Raw genomic sequence first — 21267 nt, 5'->3', positions numbered from 1 at the left:
TTCACCTCTCAGTGGCAGCGAGTGTCTGAGTTTCACTTCCTGAAACTATGTGAGCTGTGATCTGAACAGCATGTGTGTGTGCAGTGAATTTGGCCTGTCAGCTCTTGTACTTTACCCACATGTTGGTTACACCCATCCTCCTCAGTGTGGATCTAAAGGGGAGGAGCCAGGAAATACAGAGTGGAGCTGGCTGTGTCTGAGCGCAGGAAGCAGGGAGGGCTCATCAAACTCTGACTCATTCCAGGAGGAGGAGCAGCGCTGACACTCTGAACTGAACACTCATTTACAAACGGAGCCTCGCTTACAACCTGCTCTACATTTGAAAACAGTCTTCAGCTGTAAAATATTTCCTGTTCAATAATCATGAGATAAATGCTTTCATTATTTGCTCCGAGGGGAGAGCTTTCTCTTGGGGTTATTGTTTCCTCTGGGCTGGTTCTCCTCCAGTCGTCTACTTTGAATGATGATGCTTTATCTGTTTCCTTTTTTTGTTCCGATCCATTTATTCTTTAATGTACCCTCATGTCTCTTTACTCTCCTTCATATAATGTCTGCATTTCTTTCTCACTCTTTGACATCTTCTTTTTCTCTTTCTTGGTGTCCTTGTTTTAAATATCTTCTCTGTCTTCTTCCTCTGCTGTAGACCAGTCTGGGTCAGTGGGTTCAGGTCAACCTTTAGTCAATGCCATGCGGACTGACTCTGCTCTGATTGGAGGTACTGAACCTTTTCTCCATATTTTACTGCAACAGGAACCGGTTCTACCTTGTTTTATTGAAACACCACTATCCTTGTTCTTTGCTACTTTATTGACCAGGCTCATGCACAGGATGTTAGAGGGGCAAGCTGGCGATTTTCGTTACTTTTAAATAAATATATGCCTGGAATTTACTTCTTTTGGGACAGATTTAAGGGATATTAAAATGTATGTGTTTAAACCATCCCATGACCTGGGTTGGTTTAAACACTGGTGTTAAAGGGGCCCTATTATGCTAAAGTTCAGGATTCATAATTGTATTCTGTGTCTCTACTGCAGTGTTTCTCAAAGTGGGGGGCGCAGAGGCATGACAGGGGGGGCGCAAGAGACCAGGAGGAAAATATGTTATGACGAAAAAAAATCATAATTTGAAAAAAAATGTATTCGAAAATAATATGCTACAGTCGAAGTACGTCTGGGTCTCTGTGTTTCATTCAAGCTCGGCTCTGTGTGTGTGTGGAATGAGCCATTTTGTGTGCGTGCGCGAGCGAGAGAGAGAGAGAGCGCACCGGTATCGGAGATCGTTGTTGTTAGCTTCTGGTGCTAGCGAGCTACGCTAACGGATATAAGGAGCTTTTTCAACAACAAGGTGGAGGAGAGTCCTAACTTCAGTCTAAGTTATCTCAGTGGGTCTCAAACGGTTTGGTCACGATTAATGTAAACAATTATTTCCGAGGCACACCTTTATATGATCATTATAGGTATACAAAAATAAGAGAATAAATGAAAAACAGGTATGAAATACTATATGACAGTAAAACAAGAATAACGTTTAAAAGGGAAGTGGGACCATGCCCCCGGACCCCCCTAGAGGATGTTAGGTCTACCATCCACTTATACAAATAGCACTTTACCCCTGCTTACACCTATATGCCGTGAGCTGATTATCGAGCCTTCATTGTCCCTCTCTGAACAGTTTTAAAGGTCAACTCAAAGAATGGTTGAGAAACAAACAGACGTGTAATCACCGCTAAATGCTCTTTAACACAGGGGTATCTCCTCTCGCACTTGATGTAGCTCTTTTATCTTCTCCTGCACTTTATATGTTGTAGCTGCTACATTGTACTGCCATGTGGTTAATGCTTATATGCTGCTCATGCTCTTTCTGCATATCATGTATTATGTTTGCTATGTATATAAATGTCAGGTTCTTATATGTTGTACGTGAGGGACTACGGATGGAAATTAGCTCAAAGCTAAAATCCGGCATGTTTATGTTTTAAAAAATAAATAATTCACTAATAATTTGGTTTATTTTTTAATAATTTTTTATATTTAAAAAAAAAAAAATCTGTCTCTGACCATTTGGTTGTTTTTATTCAAAAGTAACATACCAACGCAAAAATGTGTTATGTTTAAAAGAATGATGCTTCCCAAAAAAACGTTTGAAACAGATTGTGATGTCTGTCATATGGATGTTTATTTTATATTTTTAAGATTGGAGAAAAATTGGAGAAAAAGAACATTGATTTACTCTTCTAGCTCTGGCCCTCTGGAGCTCCAAAAGAGACCTCTATTGGCGCATTTCCACTACACGGTCGGCCTCGGCCACACTCGGTACGGCTCGGTACGGCTTGGCCACGTTGGGCCTTAACAGGGCCGACTCACTTCATGCTGCGCTTCCATTACAGTTTAGGAACTGGGGTAGTTACTATAGTAACGCAGTGTAGGCGGAGCGACGCTGCATACAACTGCCGTGACGTCATCTTCAATGCGACACAACTGACGAAACACGCAACAATGGAGGATGTGGATACCATCGTTAAGTTGTTTCTGTGTCTGTGGTGTTTTATCACAGCAAGAAGGAAGACTTTGTTTCGAAAAAGGCGGCTTATAGCAAGACGTAATAGAGAAGAAGCTCATGGGAGACTTATGGCAATCGTAGAAAGCGGCAGAGACTACTCCGGCACGACTCAACGCTACTCGGTAAGCTAACGTTCGCTAACTAGCAATGTGTTTCACGCTCACTATACGACCAAAGTGTTTCAAGTATTTAATTAATTGTAGCTACCACTTTTATGTATTAAAATATGTATGCTTTTGTTTGTGTATTTCAGACGTTAGGTCGCCGCCGCAGACCATGTGTTTGGATGCTCGACCGAGCTACCGAGTGGTGGGGTGTGATTGTTCCGTCTTTCACACACACTCAGTGGGTGGAAAACTTTAGGATGTCTGAGGACACATACACCTACCTGTGCAACAAACTGCGGCCAGCGATGGAGAGACAGGACACATCATTCCGCAAGTGTATACCTCTAAAGAAGAGGGTGGCCATCGCACTGTGGAAGCTTGCGACCGGCTCAGAGTACCGAAGCATTGGACATCTTTTCGGGGTGAGCAACACAACTGTGTGCCGGTGTGTGCACGACTTCTGTGCTGCTGCAGAGACTTTGTTAGTGCCGGAACTAATTCGTTCACCAGACCGGGCGAAGTTTGCAGAAATGGCCGACTACACTGAGACGAGGTGGGGGCTCCCACAGTGTGTAGGTGCTATTGATGGATCACACATACCCATCTTGGCACCACAGGAATACCACTGTGACTATTTTAACCGTAAAGGCTGGCACTCCATCATCCTTCAAGGAGTTGTTGATGGTAGGGGACATTTCTGGAATGTGTTTGCAGGAATGCCTGGGAGCATGCATGATGCTCGGGTTTTGAGGCTGTCCTCATTGTGGGAGTTGGCCAGTCGTGGCAACTACTTTCCAGCTTGCACCAGGAACATTGGTGGGGTTAATGCTGGCTACTACATCCTGGGAGACAATGCCTATCCCTTACAAAACTGGCTCATGAAAACGTTCCCTGACAATAGACAGCTGACAGCAGAACATGTGATCTACAACAAGGGCATTTGCAGAGCACGGGTAGTGGTCGAAAACGCATTTGGTAGACTGAAGGGAAGGTGGCGTTGCCTCATGAAAAGGAATGACTGTGATGTGAACCTTGTGAAATCTATGGTGCTGACATGATGTGCTCTGCATAACCTCTGCGAGAGTCATGGAGAGGCCTACGATGATGAATGGGATGCACCAGCAGCAGCAGCAGAGCCTGGGGTAGCAGTGGCAGTGGCACAAGGTGCAGAGGAGGGGGGCACTGACATAAGAGAGGGTTTGATGCGCTACCTGAATAGCAATTGAAAGATTGTGGGCCATTTAAGGGTAGTGACATTTTGTTTTGTGTTTATTATTACTACATTGTGTTGAACATAAATAAATCTTTTTTTCTCTTTCACATACATGTGTTTGTCAAATGATTTAAACCAAAAAATGTTATCAGAATTGACTATTTAGTAAATATTAGAATGTCAAGTACCAGTAAGTACTGCCCCATAATAAGAACATTTGAGCAAATATCAGATCCTGAAAAGAAAATCTCTAAATTAAGCAAATATCCAAGTAAACAAATACAAATGATCTCTTATCATCCTCTTTCCGTTTTTTTTCCGAAATACCCCCTTCCAGTTTATTTATAAAAGGTAGTCTTCGACTTTAATGTGTCAGTTACCAAAGAATGTTTTAGAGGAGGACCTGAAGCTAGCAAACTATTTCTTGCTTTAAATCTATTCTTCGAATTCCCTTTTTATCTTATGCCCTTTTTCCTAACTGGTGTTTCTTATTGCTTTATAAATTCATGTACAATGTTAGATCCCCAAATGTTATTAGTAGCCTATTTTTATTATTATTTAGAACAAATATAGGCCTATAACTTCAGCCTCAAAATTATGTGCATATGTGCATTTTTTTTTAAACGTTGGACTAAGACACAATTCTCAGTGATTTTGTTCTGCTGATTTAAAGGCCTTTAATGAAACGTGTACATTTCATTTCTGTTTATGATTGGATGACAAAATTGTGTGTGAGTGGCAACCCAGTGACTTTGTTTACATGGTCCCGAAAATCAGTTGGTTAATCAGATTATGGCAGGAAATCAGACGATGCATTTATCAACAAGAGATAAGATGAGAAGTACTTTATTGAATTATAAAAAAGCCATGGCATTGTACAAAATAAAAAAATGTGTTGCAGCATAAAAAAGCAAGATATTGTACAAAATTTAAAAATGTTGCTGCAGCATAAAAAGGCATGGCATTAAAAAAAAAAAAAAAAAAAAAGGTAAAACATGTACAAGACACTACTGTGGCAATTACAGAGGTTGGTCATCTTCATGAAGAGACGGGCCACGTCGGCTGTCCACAACCTGGCCAAGAGTGCGCAGGAAGGCTATGTTAAATGCCTGCGTTTGAGCGTTCTCCTCCCTTCTGAAGGCCATTTCCTCCTGCCTTGCCCGGGCAGTAGCCTCCATGGTCAGCTGCCAGTGCCGATCCACCTGGGCCAGGCTCCGCACATGGTGCCGTTCCTCCTGTGCTAGGTGCTCGTCTCCTCCTCGTTTCCTCTTGCCTGTATGATGATAAGATAATTATAGCAATAAGAATTAGCAATAACAATGAAAAACACAGGACAGGTACAGGTCACACAATGATTGTGAAAGTGAATTACATTATGTCCAGCCTGTTGATAATGAATATAAATATATGTATATAATAGGATGTCACACAAAATTGTACTAGCTGCTTACTAGCTAGTTACTTGTAACAGAGCACTTCCACACACTGGTATAGCTTATTTTACTTACTGACGATGGATGATCTAAAGTTTAAAAAAAAGTCACAATTGCAGTCGTTTTGCCATGCCTATTTCTTACCTAGAACACGCTGCGGTGTCGCGATGGCACTCGGCGTTGGTGGTTGAGTTGTCGGGTGTTCGGTTGGGCCTGGTGTCTGGGGTCGAGTTGGGGTCCCTTCTGGATTCGACGACGACGACGAGGACGGATCACCCACTATTCGGGACTGTTCCTCCTCACTCGAGACAATGGCATCATCTAGAACAGCAACATGACTTGTTAATTCCACAAACTACTGCAGCACAATACTAAATAGCAACAACAACAACTGTAGAAAAGAAAAACTGAACGTAAACAATGGCACATGTGGTGGTAGCAAACAATAGCTCTAGCTAATGCTATCTGCCCTAGCTATGTAGCTCTTCGGGGATCCATACAAGCATGGGTTGTAGAACTTAAATGTAAGGATAAAATAGACTTGTTTGTTAGAAGTGAGCTTTATAATAGATAGGGACACAACGTTTTCAAGCAAATAACAGAGCGTTAGCAAAGACTTACCATGCAGAGACTCCAGCAACGCGGTTGCAGAGTCCAGGCCTCCCTCCCTCCCAACGCTGGACGGTCTATGGCCATAAATATCGTCCATGAGGTCGAACCACTTCCAGCTTCTACTATCCGAACCACTCCGGCCGTTGTGGTCCTTGACGGCTCGATATTCACTCTTCAGCTTTTTCAATTTGTCCCTACACTGCTGGAAAGTCCTTGAGTATCCGCGTACGGACAACAGTGCAGAGACCTCCTGGAAAACTTTTAGGTTCCGAGTTGTGCCGTCGAGCTCCCGCTGTATTTTATCATCTGCTATCAGATGGAGGAACGTCGTGACCTCGTCAACGGACCACGGTGTGCTTTTTTTTGCCATTTCTAGCTTCTGTTTTCAAAAATGCTGCAAGCGTCACATTATATGCGACGCTAGGGATGATCAACTCTCGCGAGAATTGTGACGATTCTCTCTGACCAATCAGCAGTCCGCCCAGTTGTTGGCCCGCTAGTGTGGCCTCGATAGAACCACAATTTTCTAGGGCCAGAAAAGAGGTGAAAAAGTGGCCCCGCGCCGTGCCGCGCCGGAACTAGGCCTAGTGGAAGCACAACCAAAAAAGGGGACGGCACGACACGGCACGCTTAAAGCGAGCTCCGCGCTGCAGTGGAACTGCGCCATATGTGTCCCCAGACCACTACTGATGACCCAAAACCATTTCATCAGCCTGTCTTTCACTGAAGCACGTTATGGCGCGTTTCCACTACAGCCCGCAGCCCGGTTTAAGAGGGCTGTGACGTCAGCGGCCCGTCTTTGGTTGCGTTTCCACTTGGCCTAGTACCGGCCGGCGGGTCCTAATTCACAGTTTTTCTGGCCTCATAAAATCGTGGGTCCAGGGCCAGAGACAACGAGGCTGAGTCGGGCTGAGTATGCTAAACTAGAGAGAGCGTCGCTGGCAAGGGGGCAACAACTACAACAAGATGGACATATTTGACCGTGATTTAATTGTAATACACGTTTCAAAATGATGCCGAAGTAACAACATACTGATACCGGTTAGTAAAAACCATGAATTAATGCTTTGTCAAGTCTGCAGACAGACGGCAGGGGAAAAACCTTTTAAAATGCTTGTTTTCTAAATGGAGATTGGCTAAGCTAACGCAGTATATGCTCCGACCGTCCACACTCACAACAACGGCCTATACAGACATAAATAAAGCAGCGACTGTATTCACCATGACACAGGCAGTCTGTGGTTTGTACTTGTTTAACTTTTGTCTAGTTTCTGAACATATATGAGGAGCTGTGAGCTCTGAGTGCTAACAGCTAACGGCTGTGTTGTTTTTCTGGGGTCCTCTGAAGATCACGTCACGGCTCCGCCTACACTGCGTTACTATAGATACTGCCCCAGTTCCTAAACTGTAATGGAAATGCGCCATAAAGTGAGCCAGTCCTAACGAGGCCCAGCCATACCGAGCGGGGCCGAGCGAGGCCGTGTAGTGGAAACGCGCCATTAGAGGCCCTTACCAGTGCCCTGCACAAGACACATCACATTTCTCTTTTGGTATTAGATTTAAAATACATATCAAATCATGAACCTATTAGGAACTTTAACCTCAATTTGTGAATCAAATTCCTTGAACCTTCTTGTTCAGTGGTTCCCAGCGTTGACTAAATATTTTCATGAGGCGGTTCAAATACTTCAATAGAAGAGCAAACATACATATATATATATATATATATATATATATATATATATATATATATATATATACTGTATATGTTATGTATACTCACAGCTGATTGACAAACACACAGAGAGCTGTTGTGAGGAGCTGTTCTCCTGCCATGCACAGATATTGATCCTCTTCTACACTTCAACTAAACAAACAGTGATTCGTTTCAGATCATTGAAACAAGCTGCTCACCTGTTGATCAGAACACCCCTGCTGATGACATGGTACACTCCACTGAGATATTAATACACAGCCCTGATGTGTAGCTCTCCGTCATGTTGCTGCAGTGCAGAGCAGATACTGTGTGACTGTGGCTGCGTTTCACTTCTCTTATTTTTTATTTTTCTTTTCCTCGCTCCTCGGTCTCGGTCTCACCGGAAGTTGATTTGTCTGCGCCATCTTGAGTAGCGTCCCAATGGCCTTATTTTTGCCGGAGGACCGAGGACCGAGGAGCGAGGAGCGATAACGGAGGAGCTATAATCGAGGAACCACCAGACCATCCTTCGATGAAATCCTCAGACACTCGCCCCGCCCCCTTACTGTGTATCGCGCACTGATTGGACGATGCAGCGCATGCACTGATCTGATGCTTCTTGACATGAGAGCAGTTTCCCAGCGGAGTGAAGAAAACACATGAAACTCACGGGACTCACTCCTCAGTTTATACTGTGTTTTGTTTCAATGAATGCATCATTCAGTTACAAATATGTGATATATCTGAACAACAAAGTGGTCAAAAATTATTTTATTCATTTATTGGAAACATTTACATGATCGCTTTTTCGTTTTACATTTTCATTTATTGTCATTTCCATTCAGTCAGTCATTAAGTACTATTTAAAATGTTAATTTGCTACATATCCACACAAACAAAGTGTGCAATCCAATGAATGTTAATCTAACTGGGTTTTGATAGATAACATATCTCTTTTTCTTCTCTGAATTATTTTATTTCTATTGTGTACTCTAATCAATATTAATCTAACTAATGTTCGTTTATACATTTTAAGAATGGCGTTTATCTTTTTTGAGAATGAGTTCTTATTTGATTTTATTTATTTGGGTCTACAACAGATGATACAAATGTTTGTGTCAGTAAATGTGTACTAACAGAGGCGGGGGTGTGTGTGAAGAGCTGGTTGCTGTCAGACGAACAGCTGTGCGGCGTCATCACAAACGGACGTCGCTTCACGTGACGCTCCGGAGGAAAGGACGTCCCATTGCTCTTAAAACTCATTTCCCTGCTTCTCGTGGTTTCCTTGCGTCTCTCCATGCTTCCCTGGTGGGAGGGACTAGTCGCAGGGAAACGACGCAAGGAATCCATATAACCGAAGTGAAACGCAGCCCGTGTGTGTAGCTAAGGTTACCTGTGTGTCTCTGAGCATGCTCAGTAGAGCCAGCTGTCACCTGAGATGCACATGTGCTGTTTGAAATGAGCCGTTCACTTTGCTCCTTCCCATGTCATCTTCCTAAATTTCAATGGTGGAAGTACTCAGATATTTCACTCAAGTAAAAGTAGAAAATACTACTGTGTAAAAATACTTTATTTTACTTTACATTTCACCACTGGTAAATTTCAATATTGTTTTTTCACATCAGAAAAGAAAAGAAAATAGAGAAATGTGTTTTATTCATCACTTCATTTGTCAAACTATTCATGAAAATACATATTCATAGTGTCCATCTTCTCAAGAGTCTTTCAAACCTTATTGTTATATTATATAGTCACATTTCTGATGAAATGTTGATTCGTAGGTCATGTTATCATCATTAATGATTAACTGATGTTTTAGACAGTGATCCTCCACATATTCTAGTGCTCATGATTTACAAAGAGGCAGTAATGATAAATGAGGACATTAGTTCTCATTTCAAAAGGTGATCTCCAGTCATTATTTTAAGCGTAATGTAACCGGATAATATCATTGATGTAGTAAGCCCCTCCCCTTTATGGTGGTCTCCTCATCACATGGTCAGGACGATCTTCCCAGCAGCCCCGGGACACTGGATGATATCATGGTGGGCCTGGGGGGCCTGGTCCAGTGGGACCTGAGAGCCGACGACGGGCCGCAGCCAGCCGGCCTCCCCCCCCGCCAACAGCAGCGCCGCACACTGCCGGCTCTCCGCCTGAAACAGGAAGTACATCAGATATGTTCCAATAAACCGTGTGACAGCCTCTCAGGTGCGAGTAGGATAGAAACAGAGGTGGGAAATAGTGAAGTACAAATACTTCGCTAATTTACTTAAGTCGATTTTTCTGGTATCAGTACTTTACTCCACAATTTATTTCATAACTTTTGACTTTTACTCCTAACACACATACCTGTACTCTCTTCTTTTCACATTTTCAAAACAGGATTTAGTTTGAATCTGCATTTGGTGGCGTGATCATTATTATTTAGTCATTGAGCGCCTATTTACATTTTTTTCCTGGTCCTCTCTAAAGAAGAGGGACCAATGAGAACTCAGCTCGTTTCCCATGATCCACGGAGCTGTGCCAACGCTGGCAGTCAGCAGGAAGCAACTACTGGTATCCTACGAAGGTATTTCAACGGCGCAAGGCAGGAGGCAGCAAGACAACTGCTAGCACTGACAATAATACAATTTGAAATAGAAGTTCTTTAATGTTCTATAAAGTGAGGTCCAGTGACCAGCTGGTCTCTTCTGCTTTTTACTTCAGCCCATACTTCTTTACTTTTACTTGAGTAAAAAGCTTTAGTCTGTACTTCAACCTTTACCAGAGTATTTTTAAACACGAGTATCTGTACTTCTCCTTGAGTGAAGGATGTATGTGCTTTTGCCTTATCTGGATTTAAACCCAGAGAAATGTTGTCATCATAAACGGCACGACTCGGTTGGTTCATTTTTGGTTTTGCGTAGGTAAGTTATTGATGAACCCTTGTAGCTAACCTGTCCCTTGTCCTGCCCTTTGTCACATGCTAAGCTTTACAAGCCTTTGGAAATTATGAAATATATAAAGGATTGTTAGAACAATTTGCAATCTTTAATAGTTTCCACTCTGTGCTGCATGTCTGAGGTTTGCTGTGTCCTATCAGCATGTTATTAATGTGTACCTGCGTCATGTATGCTGTACTACATGTATATCCTAATGCTGCTAGCTGCCTGCAGGTCACCAAGTGTCAAACTAAACAGAATCAAGATTGCTTGGCTGAGTTTTGTTGCTTGATGTTATGCTATATATATCTGTTGTAATTTATTGTCTTTCCAATAACTGAATGTCAGTTCCATTGCACTGACATCCAGTCAAGGTTTTTGAGTTAGCTGAGCCGATACCTAAAGGGGACGCTTCTAACCCGTACTGGTGTTTAAACATGTCATTATATATTCCTTTTTTCAAACAGTCCAGATACCATCAATAGGCTCCGAAATGTTTACTAATTTCTACTGCACAGTTCTGCTCGTTTTAACCTACGTTTGGTAAAAGGTATTTTCGTTCTCAGCTGTAAATAGAAAGCAGTCTATATACTGTAAGCAGGATTCTTAGTAGTCCCATGTAGGGTCACAGCTGTGATCAGGTGTGACATCATGTTCAACCCAAAACAAAGCTCGGATCCTTTCATCGGCTCAGCACCATGTCTCCAACTCATGATTATGGAGAACCAAACAGCTGTTCCATGGGGGACTAGCTGTAGCTTGCAGTGGACATGAGGTTTAAAACATGGCTGTGTGATGTCACTGCTCTGTACCGGTGTAGCGAAGAAAAGAGCCACCCCCATGATGCAGCTCTCTTTAGCCATGGTGTCTCTGGGGTTGATCTCTATGGAGCCTCTGCAGCCAATCACCTTAAACAAAAGAGGAAAACAGATGAAGTTTGAGACACACCGGAACAAACGACATGACAGTACAGTACAGTAGCTGTACTAACACTGGACAGTTTGCAAATCTCTATGAAACTCAGAAACTGAGCAGTGCTGCTAACTCAGCTGTTTGACACTAACGTGTATCCTGTATAGTGAAAACAACAAGCAATAGCAATACAATCAATCAATTAATACATAAAAAAGGACATTTATGACCATTCCTGAATTCTTACTATCTTCTTCTGTTTCTGATTGACTTACATTGGGAAAGAGACGTCTCTAAATCTGCGGATATTCTTTTTAACTAAACAAACTACCCCGTACGAACAGTTGTATAGCCCTTATTTGAATCATTAGGGTCTAAAATGTGTCAAACACGCTAAAAGCAGAATCCAGAGTAATTCTTTCTCCATTCATCTGACTGACAGAGAGCGGGAGACCGGAGGCGGGACTTAAGGGAAACCGGAGGCGGGGCTTAAGGGAAACTCCAGTGCGCATGCTCTGAGCGCACTAGGGCTGCCCCCGACTAAAGATTTTTCTAGTCGACGAATAGTCGTCAATTAAGGCGATTAGTCGACTAATCGTCGCACGTTTATGATATATTATGATTCTAAATATAAATATATTTTTTTATTCTTTTTTTTCCCTCCCAAAATCATTTCAGTTTCAAATAAACTTATAAATAAGTTAAATAAATAATAAATAAATAAGTTTCAGATAAAGAGCGTTATTATAACAACATTTGGCTCTAGCTCTACTTTTTGCCGTCGTAGTTTGCTCGTCCTTTACTCACTCAGAAAGATCCACACTTTTGATTTCCTGCCCAACCAAATTAACTTAATGACCAGGCACAGCTCTGAATGAAGTGTGAGGGGGTTTCCGGCTGACGCTCATAGCACATGTAGCGCACGGATGGAGCTTTTAAAAAAAATTGTTTTATTAATTGACCAATGAAAATGTTGTCGACAAATACTTTTTCCGCCGACTAACATTTAATCGACTAATTGGGGGCAGCCCTAGAGCGCACATACTGGTACTTCTGCTCTCGAGAGGCAGCATGAGGGGTCATTAGTGACGCTTTGCTCTCGTGAGCGGCAGGCCATTTTGGCTTCATGGCCAATGAGCAGCTCTCATGAATGAACGAGGCCCCGCCTCCATCGCCGTACCCAGTTCTCTCTTTAGAGCCATGGTGCAGACCTACTCACAGCGACTCGCCCTCCATAGGCCACCATCTGCAGGTCTTTACTGAGGTTCACATTGGACAGCATCTCTAATATCACATCCACGCCTTGGCCCTCTGTGGCTTCCTGCAACACACTCACACAAATCAAAACTTTATTTATATAGCACTTTTCATACACAAAGGTAACTCAAAGTGCTCTACAAACCAAACACATACACACTTTACAATAATATCTCCCCATAACCAGAGTAACACATAGCTTTGTGATTAAAAGAACACTAGTACCAACACAGGACTGAATAAAATAAGAATAAAATAAAATGCAGTTTAAAGCCAAATTAAAAAGGTGGGTCTTGAGTTTGCTCCCACAGCCCTAGGTCCTGTGGGAGGCTGTTCCACAGTGGTGGGCCGTGATAATGAAGAGACGCCTCACCATGGGTCTTTGTTTGACCTCTGGTATGATTAAAAGACACCTGAGGGTTCTAGAGGAGAGGGTGCTCACTGCAGAGCCATAACCTCTAAAGGTGGTTATGGCTCTGCAGTGAGCACCACTTGTTCTAAAGGGCTCCTAGGTTAAAAACAAATCTGATAAATAGCTGGCCCAAGAACATTAAGAGCTTTAAAAACCAATACAAGTATATTTTAAAATAAACACACACACACTTAAATACAGAGTTTATAATTATGCAACACCACAACAACACCTGACAGAACCAACATGAGCTTTCTCTCTGTGAATCTGGGTTATAGATGTTAAAATGCTTCATGAGCTCCATTCATGACTACTTCCCGTCCTTTTGGTGTTCCTGCGTGTGTGTGTGTGTGTGTGTGTGTGTGTGTGTGTGTGTGTGTGTGTGTGTGTGTGTGTGTGTGTGTGTGTGTGTGTGTGTGTGTGTGTGTGTGTGTACCATGATCTTGTGTGTGTAGCCCTCCTCTCTGTGATTAAACGCCAGGTGAGCGCCGTTGTTGAGGGCCAGCTTCATTCCCTCCGGGGTCCCTGCCGTCCCCAACACCCTGAGACCCAGAGCCCGGGACAGCTGGCACGCTGCCACGCCAACCTACACACACAGAAAGTGAAAATAAAATGCTGACTGAAATACCAGTCAAATGTAATGTCCGGGATCTTCTTTAGGTATTACTGATAGCTAGCAAAAGGCAATGACTAAATATGGCTTATGAAAGAAGCTCCAACCAAGGGAGAATGGATAAACATTGTAAATGAATTGTTTCACATGGGAGAAGTAAAAGTACTGGTCCAAATGGGATTTACACATTAAGAGGGTTCTTTCATAATCCATGGAAAATTGTCTGGTACAAGGAGTCTGTAACTTCTTCCTCATTTCCTAAGTGGGATTGACCTGCTTAACCAGTCTACTCTACACGTGTAACAGTCTAGTTGTCATCATAGTGAACCCGGAAATGTTGAGTAGCCCAAAGTCTTATGATAGAAATGTATAGTAGGGGTCCCCATCACATAGAAACTGCCGGATCATAACTTGCATATGTTGGGCAATTTGCAAAGTTAGCATAAGTTGCGTTAATTAGCATTAAACTCTGGGGTTTTTCTCTGGGAAGTTTTTCCTTGTACGATGTGAGGGTCTAAGGACAGAGGGTGTCGTATTGTCATACTGATATTCTGTACAAACTGTGAAGTCCACTGAGACAAATGTAACATTTGGGACATTGGGCTATATAAATAAACATTGATTGATTGATTGATTAAAGCCTATGCAGACCAAAAAGTCAAATATGGCTTGACCGATTTGGACAGTTTTGGAGATGTTGTCGGGGTTGTTGAGGATAAAAAAAAGCAGTTTAAACCAGAAAGGGACCATATTTGTACTCCGGGTGGGCTGATTTTGACTACCATGAATAGATGTTGAAACTATTGGATATGTGAAATGAATAAAAACATGGACACTTTCTGGTTAAAACTGCAATTTTTTATCCTGAATTTTGAAATGCATTCAGCATCCTCAATAACCCCCAAAACCACTCCACAATTTTCCAAATCGGTCAAGCCAAGGTCATTCTGTTTTTCAGGTTTTAGGCTCGAAAATGACATGCCCAGAACGAATGACTATATCTTCACTTCTAAAAGGGGTAAATTAATAATTTATTTTCTCAAAGCAATGATATACCTGTGAGTTGGATGTAGAACAGTTAGAATCAATATAGATGTGTTTATTTCAAAGTAAATTCAGATTGAACATAGTAAACAAATGTAAATTATAGTTTCCGTCCAAAAATATCCCATTACTTATAGTGAAAACCACCTTTGAATGATGGGATACTAGACTAAAAGCTTTAAGAATCCAAACTATAACATATAATAAGTACCCTGTATCAAGATTGATGCAAAACAAGTGACATTTGACCTTTTTAGAGAGGTTTAGAAAAATAACCCCACCTCTGGGGTCATTTGGGTGTATTTGCCATATCTCTGTAACCCATCAGTCGATTTTGGTGATTGACACCACTTTTGAACCGTTAGAGCCAATAGAACCGAGGGGAAGTTCCTAAATCCATCTAAACATTACCATTGGTGAATGAGAGTGATGTGCAGCCAGCATGCCCAAAACCGGAAGCTGGGTTACAGCTCTCATACACTCTATATGAAAACTACTCTTGATGACATAAATGTTATGATGGATTATCAGTAATCATTTCAAAGGGACACAGACACATTGGATTAACCTTCAGCAGCGTTTTTATCGTTTTAATGCCATTGAACACAACTTTTGATCAGAAAAACAGCAAAGGTAAGACATATTTGCCGTTTTGGCTCAGTAAAGCTACGTGGTGTGTTGTCTGGGTTTGCCTTTGCTGCCGCGATACCTCTAGAATCTGTGGAATCTCAGCTTTAATCTGATATCTTGTTTGTGCAGATCCGATAAGTAATAAAGTATTTCTACCGTGAGCTCCGTGCTAAGCTCGCTCAGGGCTAATTCAGAGCCTTGGGTATTACCCTTGTGTATCGTTTAGCAAAAAATTGTTAATATTGTCTGATAGCTGAGTTTCTTCCCGTTAAGTGGGTATGTCACATTCATAGTTTGTTAAATGTTAAGAAACCCTCAGACGCTGTTTCTTGCAAGATGTTGCGTTTTGCCCCCGGTACATTTCTATCATAACACAGGTCTAATTGCTGAGGACATATTGAAGCGCTGCATTGCCTCTGGTGACCTGTATTTTGTTTGTTTTGTTTTCTTTGTAATGTGTCAACAAATTAAAAACCAGTTTGAAAAAAAAGCTAAATGAAGAAAAGTTAAAGGAAAGAAACCATCGTACCCCCCCACTGGCTCCGTGGATGAGGACGGTCTCTCCAGGTTGGGTGTGAGCTCTGCAACACACAGCACAGCAGTTAGAGACATGACATTTCATTCATTTCAAATAAACCCACACAAAGGTTAAAACCAAAAAGCTTTAGTCCGTTTCATAAAGATATATTTAGTAACCTTATTAAAATCCTTTGTTTCATACTAGCTGGTCTGTATATCCTGACAGGAGTGCATGGGACTGATCGCCTGCTGCTCTGCGTCCCCCAAGTGCTCCCAACAGTCTCCAGCACACTGTTAATCTCTGTTTGGAATTCTGATCAAACTGTCAAAGTATGCAGTGAAATTAGCAGAATAGGCCCCCTTTAAAATAATCAAAATGTGTAATTGTTTCCAAATCCTGCAGTCCTAACGTCTATGGAATAAAAGTGTAGGTCCACAGGAGTCTTTAATCAGACCTCTCTGTATCCCCTCAGTCCTATACAAATATGAACCTGAAAATGAGAATAATAGGGCTCCTTTAATGTCATGATCATACACAATCACAATTGTGTGGCAACTTATATTCCTGCTAACATTTTACCTAACATAACATATATATCTTGAAATATCAGGGCTTAAAGACGGGGTCAAAAATAGTTATAAACTTCTGAAAACGTTTCAGAGTTTATCACATCACGGAAATGAACAACTTGAAGTTAAATATGTGAATTCACAGAAATGACCTCCTAAGGTAAGGAAGTTGGAGATGTGTGGAAACGATGCAGTTGAAGGATACTTCAAAAGAACACGTGCACAAATCAGCTAAAAGTGATGCAGGGTCAGAGCCAGACCCAGCACCAAGGGCCACAGCGCTGCAGGGCTTACTTGTGAACCAGAGCTCTGTAGGCAGTGAAGTAAGGGACCCCGATGGCTGCACCCTGAGTGAAGTGCAGCGCGTCGGGCAGTCTGTGGACACACTGCTCCGCTGCTACACTGAACTCTGCATAGCCTCCAGACTCTGTGGCTGTGGTGAACACGCGCTCTCCTGCCTGCACATCACACAGAACATGGATTCACTGTACATCCACCAGGAGCCTTTAACTCTCCTACCTCAGCCTTCAATTCAAACACATTTTCTTCAGGTTAACCGAATGTTAGAACACAATGACCGACCTTTAAATGCTTTTGGTCCAAAACCACTCCAAGCTCTGATTGACATAATACTATTTTAAGCATCTTAAAAACATAGATGATCGGATTTACTCAGTTTTATATCATTCAGAAAATAATATATTTGGAGATAAGGCTGATGGAACAAGACATTTTATGACATCACCTTGGACATTGGGAGATGTCCTTGTTGGGCATTTTTCACTGTTTACAGACATTTTATAGGGCAACGATTTTCATAAAATAATGAGCAGTCCTAGCTAGCATTAGCCAACATGAGCTAGTGGAGTGGGGCTGTAGCTCTTTGAAGGTGGTTTTCATCCATGATGTGTTCATGTTTGACACACTGAAGCAGATCCAGCTTGGATAAAAACATTTTAATTAATTTGTGTGCAGGCAATACTTTCCTTTCCTAATCATAGTCTATGGCCTACACCCATTTTCTTTAGTGCATACACTATTTACACTCATTTTTCATACATTCTTCTTTTATTTTAGACTAAATATTTTTCAGCTATAGTTTATTATTTATTAAACATTTCTACTCAAATAATTGTATTTATTTACATTATATTTGGCCAAGGATGCAATATCAATAAACAAAATGAAGTAAATATGAAATGTATCCACCATTGATTCTGTTTTTAGTGTTTTTAACACAGACCTTAACTGCAGTGACTCCTTCTCCAACACTGTCCACCACCCCGGCTACGTCTGTCCCCGGTGTGTAGGGCAGGGGGGGCTTACGGGGGTATGTCCCTGCCCGGATGTAGGTTTCCACAGGGTTCACTCCACAGGCGTGGACACGGATCAATACCTGCAGCAGAGAGACAGTGAGGAGAGACACAACAGCTGAAAACATGTGACACATCTTAGACATACATCAGCGACGTGCAGTCAGGAGAGGCAGGGGAGGCAGAGCCTCACCTGTCATACTCCGATGTAACGGAAAAAACAACTAAAGAAAAACGAAATAGTAATAATAATAAAATGTCTCCACTGATCTGTGTTGTAAGTGTGATTTATGTTTGATTCCAATCGCTTTTTATAGTCAAAATCAGCAAATTTGCCGAGCTCCGCTACGGGAGCGATGAGAAGTGAGGCAGGGACGTGCTCTGCCGTAAGCCCACAGTAACTTGCTGGAGCACGGGCACTAATTTAGCGCGGGCACTTATTTTGTGAGCGCGCTCAAGCCAGTTACTGTGGGGTAAGGTGAGGCACAGATGAGCTCTGCCTCACCTCAGAATGCGTCACCCCACAGAAACTGGCTGGAAAGCGGGCCCTAAGCGCATGCCTGTTACCATCTCACTGTAGGTCACCAATGTAATGTTTGTAGATCCCTTTATTACATTTATCCTCGCCATCCATAGCCTCTAAATAACTTATTTCACGTATATATGATATTTAGGCTCGCTGGCCTCATCATACAACGGCAATGAAAAAAGCACCAGGGGAGGCAGCCATAACCTCTGCCGCACTAAAGGGGGCGCACGTGAGCCCACAGGTTCTTGTTGCTACTGTTATTCTACGCAGAGACGGTAGACGCAAACAACAAACTAGACTTTTGTTTTGAAACTAGAGGAAGATAAGGAGGACTTTTACAAAAAAGTAATAGAGATTGTTGTCCAGAAGGATAGCATGGACTTCATCTTCAAGTCAAGGTAAGACCACATTTGTAATGAAAATGGGATCTTACTAAGAAAGAACAATCCAATATTTAGATTTTGGGTATCCTTTTGTTGAACGGTCTGTTTAAAATGAATCGAAGCATCAGACTAAAAAAAGCTTTTGAAAATAACCAAATATTTCGATTAAGGTCAAAATATAATATCTGTAAATCTGACTCAGTGAGTCAGTGCCTCACCAGCCATGAACCTCACCGCACGTCACTGACATACATACACACTATATAGACAAAATAATTGGGCCACCAACACATTACACCTACAGGAGCTTTTATGACATCCTATTCTAAATTCTTAGGCATTCATATGAAGTTGGTCCCCCCTTTGCAGCTATAACAGCTTCCACTCTTCTGGGAAGGCTTTCTACAAGATGTTTGAGTGTGTCTGTAGGAATTTTTGCCCATTCATCCAGAAGACCATTTTTGAGGTCAGACACTGATGTTGGAAGAGAGGGCCTGTCTCTCCGTTCTAGTTCATCCCAAAGGTGTTCAATGGGATGGGTTCACCGGTCTGGCAGTATTTTAAGGTGTCCAAAAATGACAGTAAAATTGCGCTATGCAACGTGTGTGAAGCAGAAATCCTGCAGCTCCGCCCTCTGTGACGGGCCGCTGAGCGGAGCAAAACACACAGTTAGACCTAAACCACTTTGCTATTTTATCTAGCCTACCTCTGGAACTAGCTAAACTAGTTATAAATATGTTTATTCTTCACTGTCGGGTCACTCATTACTGGGTCAGTGAGCTGCATGAGACGATACCGACAGGCTGTCAGGAGAGAGAGAGAGAGGGGAGAGAGAGAGAGAGAGAGGGAGAGAGGAAAAGAGAGCGCTTCCGCTCATTTCTCCCGTGTTATTATCCAAAGTTAATGTAAACTTGAATAATACTTAATTTGAATATAATAATTATGTTGTTTGTTGTTTGTGGAAGCGCATCATGTATTGGAAATTAATCTGAACTTTTCGATCCGTTACGATTATAAACTGAAGCAATATAAAAATGAGCCCCATTAACTGAGTTTTAAACATCACTTTAAATGGAAGATCCCCATAGCCCCCACCCACCCTATGATCGGAATCGGCATCGGCGGATACTGATTCCGGTGATTGGCCCCAAAAACCCTGATTGGAGCATCCCTAAAGAGTTGTCCAAAATGACTTGGTAAGATGAAGCATTAAGAATCCGCTTCACTGGAGCTAAGGGGCCCATCAGCAGAGCTTTGGCCACTTGTATGCACTTGCGCCTCAGCAGCATTACAGTACCATGTTAGAATTCAGTGAGCTCTTTAGAACGACCCATTTTTCACAAATGTTTGTAAAGGCAGACTGCATGGCTAAGTGCTTGATTTTATACTGTGGCAATGGGACTGAATGAAACACCTGAATTCAATGATTAAGAGGGATGTCCCAATATGTTTGTCTATATAGTGTATATATATATATATATATAAAGTTTGTATGGTGCACTTTGCTGACTTTGTATGGTGCACTTTGCTGACTTTGCTGACATGTTGTCATTGTATCGAGGCAATGCACCATAAACCAGATTTACATTACAGTGTGCATTAATGCAGTGCATTCACACAGAAACACATACATGGCCAGAGGTGGGAGAAGTACTCAGATATTGTACTTCAGTAAAAAAAAGTACCAAAGAGCAGGAATACTCTGTTACGAATAAAAGTCCTGCAGTCAAAATAAAAGTACCGTAGTCATTGTGCAGATTGTTCCATACATCATTAATCAAAATATGCAAAGAAACGGTATTAAATAAATGTAATGGAGTAAAAGTACACAATTTTCCTCTGACATTTTGTGGAGTAAAGGGGAAGCACTGAGTGATGCAATGGGACCTTTAAACCCAACAGTAGCATGCTGAGCAGTAACGTAGAGTCTGTTTGCATACAGATCGTGTTTCATCAACTCCAGAATAACAGTGTAGTTTGAAGCAGCTTATGTCACTTTTACAGAATAAGGTCTGTGTGTGCAGGTGTGTTTCCCCCTGCAGCTGTCTCACCTGTCCGGGTCCGGGCTGAGGGACGGGCAGCTCGGTCAGCCTGAGGACTGACGGGGCCCCGAACTCCCGCACTGAGATGGCTCTCATCAGCCTGCAGGCCGACATACTGCACACACACAGACGGGTATACACACTTTAAAGACAGCCGTCCCAGTCCTTAACACCTCGGAGCTTAGAGTAGCCTACTGTTTCTACTTCTTCTTTTTCTTCTTCTCTCGGTTTTTGGCGGATTGCAAACAACTTTAAGGTTTATACCGCCACCTACTGTACAAGAGTGTGTATCACCATATCATCCTATCACCACTTGTGGAATTATACCATTGTGTTTACGTTGTTTTAAATTATTCCAATCAATCCTGTTTCACTCAAATACTTAAGAATGGCCTTCCTGGTAGCTCTTACCCCCTCACCTTCTGTTCTCAGTATCCCCATCAGGCTCCACTCCCTTCCTGCCTCTCTGACCCTGGGTGTTTCTCAATCGCGAGTACGCTTG

At 42.2% G+C, this 21267-nt stretch overlaps 3 protein-coding genes across 4 annotated transcripts; 1 reads left to right on the top strand and 2 right to left on the bottom strand.

Moving 5' to 3' along the window:
- The first annotated feature begins 2627 nt into the window (after positions 1 to 2627).
- Positions 2628 to 3724, top strand: LOC117500114 (protein ANTAGONIST OF LIKE HETEROCHROMATIN PROTEIN 1-like). Its single transcript, XM_034152812.1, has 2 exons — positions 2628 to 2681; positions 2813 to 3724. The coding sequence occupies exons 1-2, from the start codon at positions 2628 to 2630 to the stop codon at positions 3722 to 3724; spliced, it is 966 nt and encodes a 321-aa protein (XP_034008703.1).
- A 1045-nt stretch (positions 3725 to 4769) lies between these two features.
- LOC117500366 lies at positions 4770 to 7972 on the bottom strand. Of its 2 annotated transcripts, none has more exons than XR_004557780.1 (3): positions 7839 to 7972; positions 5457 to 5633; positions 4770 to 5152 (listed from the first exon to the last, which is right to left on the bottom strand). XR_004557780.1 is itself a non-coding variant. In XM_034153227.1 (3 exons), the coding sequence occupies exons 1-3, from the start codon at positions 6292 to 6294 to the stop codon at positions 4899 to 4901; spliced, it is 792 nt and encodes a 263-aa protein (XP_034009118.1). In that variant the 5' UTR covers positions 6295 to 6341; the 3' UTR covers positions 4770 to 4898. The 2 variants fall into 2 exon arrangements, 1 of the variants encoding a protein (XP_034009118.1); XM_034153227.1 differs by lacking the exon at positions 7839 to 7972 and adding an exon at positions 5934 to 6341.
- Positions 7973 to 9172: 1200 nt separating this feature from the next.
- cryz (crystallin, zeta (quinone reductase)) lies at positions 9173 to 20992 on the bottom strand. The gene is made up of 8 exons (XM_034153226.1): positions 20775 to 20992; positions 17742 to 17894; positions 16793 to 16956; positions 15939 to 15990; positions 13559 to 13708; positions 12673 to 12774; positions 11354 to 11449; positions 9173 to 9773 (listed from the first exon to the last, which is right to left on the bottom strand). Exons 1-8 carry the CDS (start codon positions 20877 to 20879, stop codon positions 9612 to 9614), a joined length of 984 nt encoding a protein of 327 aa, XP_034009117.1. The 5' UTR covers positions 20880 to 20992; the 3' UTR covers positions 9173 to 9611.
- Positions 20993 to 21267: the final 275 nt, after the last annotated feature.

This window comes from Trematomus bernacchii, unplaced genomic scaffold, assembly GCF_902827165.1.
Source record: "Trematomus bernacchii unplaced genomic scaffold, fTreBer1.1, whole genome shotgun sequence".
Lineage (NCBI taxonomy): Eukaryota > Metazoa > Chordata > Actinopteri > Perciformes > Nototheniidae > Trematomus > Trematomus bernacchii.
Note: the sequence above shows the minus strand (reverse complement) of the source record. Positions and strands in the feature narration are given on the sequence as shown.

What these genes read in the sequence shown, in the direction of transcription:
- LOC117500114 (XM_034152812.1), top strand. Translation starts at nt 2,628, where the DNA reads ATGGCAATCGTAGAAAGCGGCAGAGACTACTCCGGCACGACTCAACGC. An exon ending in GCACGACTCAACGCTACTCG is followed by an intron (nt 2,682 to 2,812) that starts GTAAGCTAACGT and finishes TGTGTATTTCAG; the next exon opens with ACGTTAGGTCGCCGCCGCAG.
- LOC117500366 (XM_034153227.1), bottom strand. Translation starts at nt 6,294, where the DNA reads ATGGCAAAAAAAAGCACACCGTGGTCCGTTGACGAGGTCACGACGTTC. An exon ending in GTTGCTGGAGTCTCTGCATG is followed by an intron (nt 5,634 to 5,933) that starts GTAAGTCTTTGC and finishes TTGCTGTTCTAG; the next exon opens with ATGATGCCATTGTCTCGAGT. An exon ending in GACACCGCAGCGTGTTCTAG is followed by an intron (nt 5,153 to 5,456) that starts GTAAGAAATAGG and finishes ATCATCATACAG; the next exon opens with GCAAGAGGAAACGAGGAGGA.
- cryz (XM_034153226.1), bottom strand. Translation starts at nt 20,879, where the DNA reads ATGTCGGCCTGCAGGCTGATGAGAGCCATCTCAGTGCGGGAGTTCGGG. An exon ending in CTCAGCCCGGACCCGGACAG is followed by an intron (nt 17,895 to 20,774) that starts GTGAGACAGCTG and finishes TCTCTGCTGCAG; the next exon opens with GTATTGATCCGTGTCCACGC. An exon ending in GCTACACACACAAGATCATG is followed by an intron (nt 12,775 to 13,558) that starts GTACACACACAC and finishes AGTGTGTTGCAG; the next exon opens with GAAGCCACAGAGGGCCAAGG.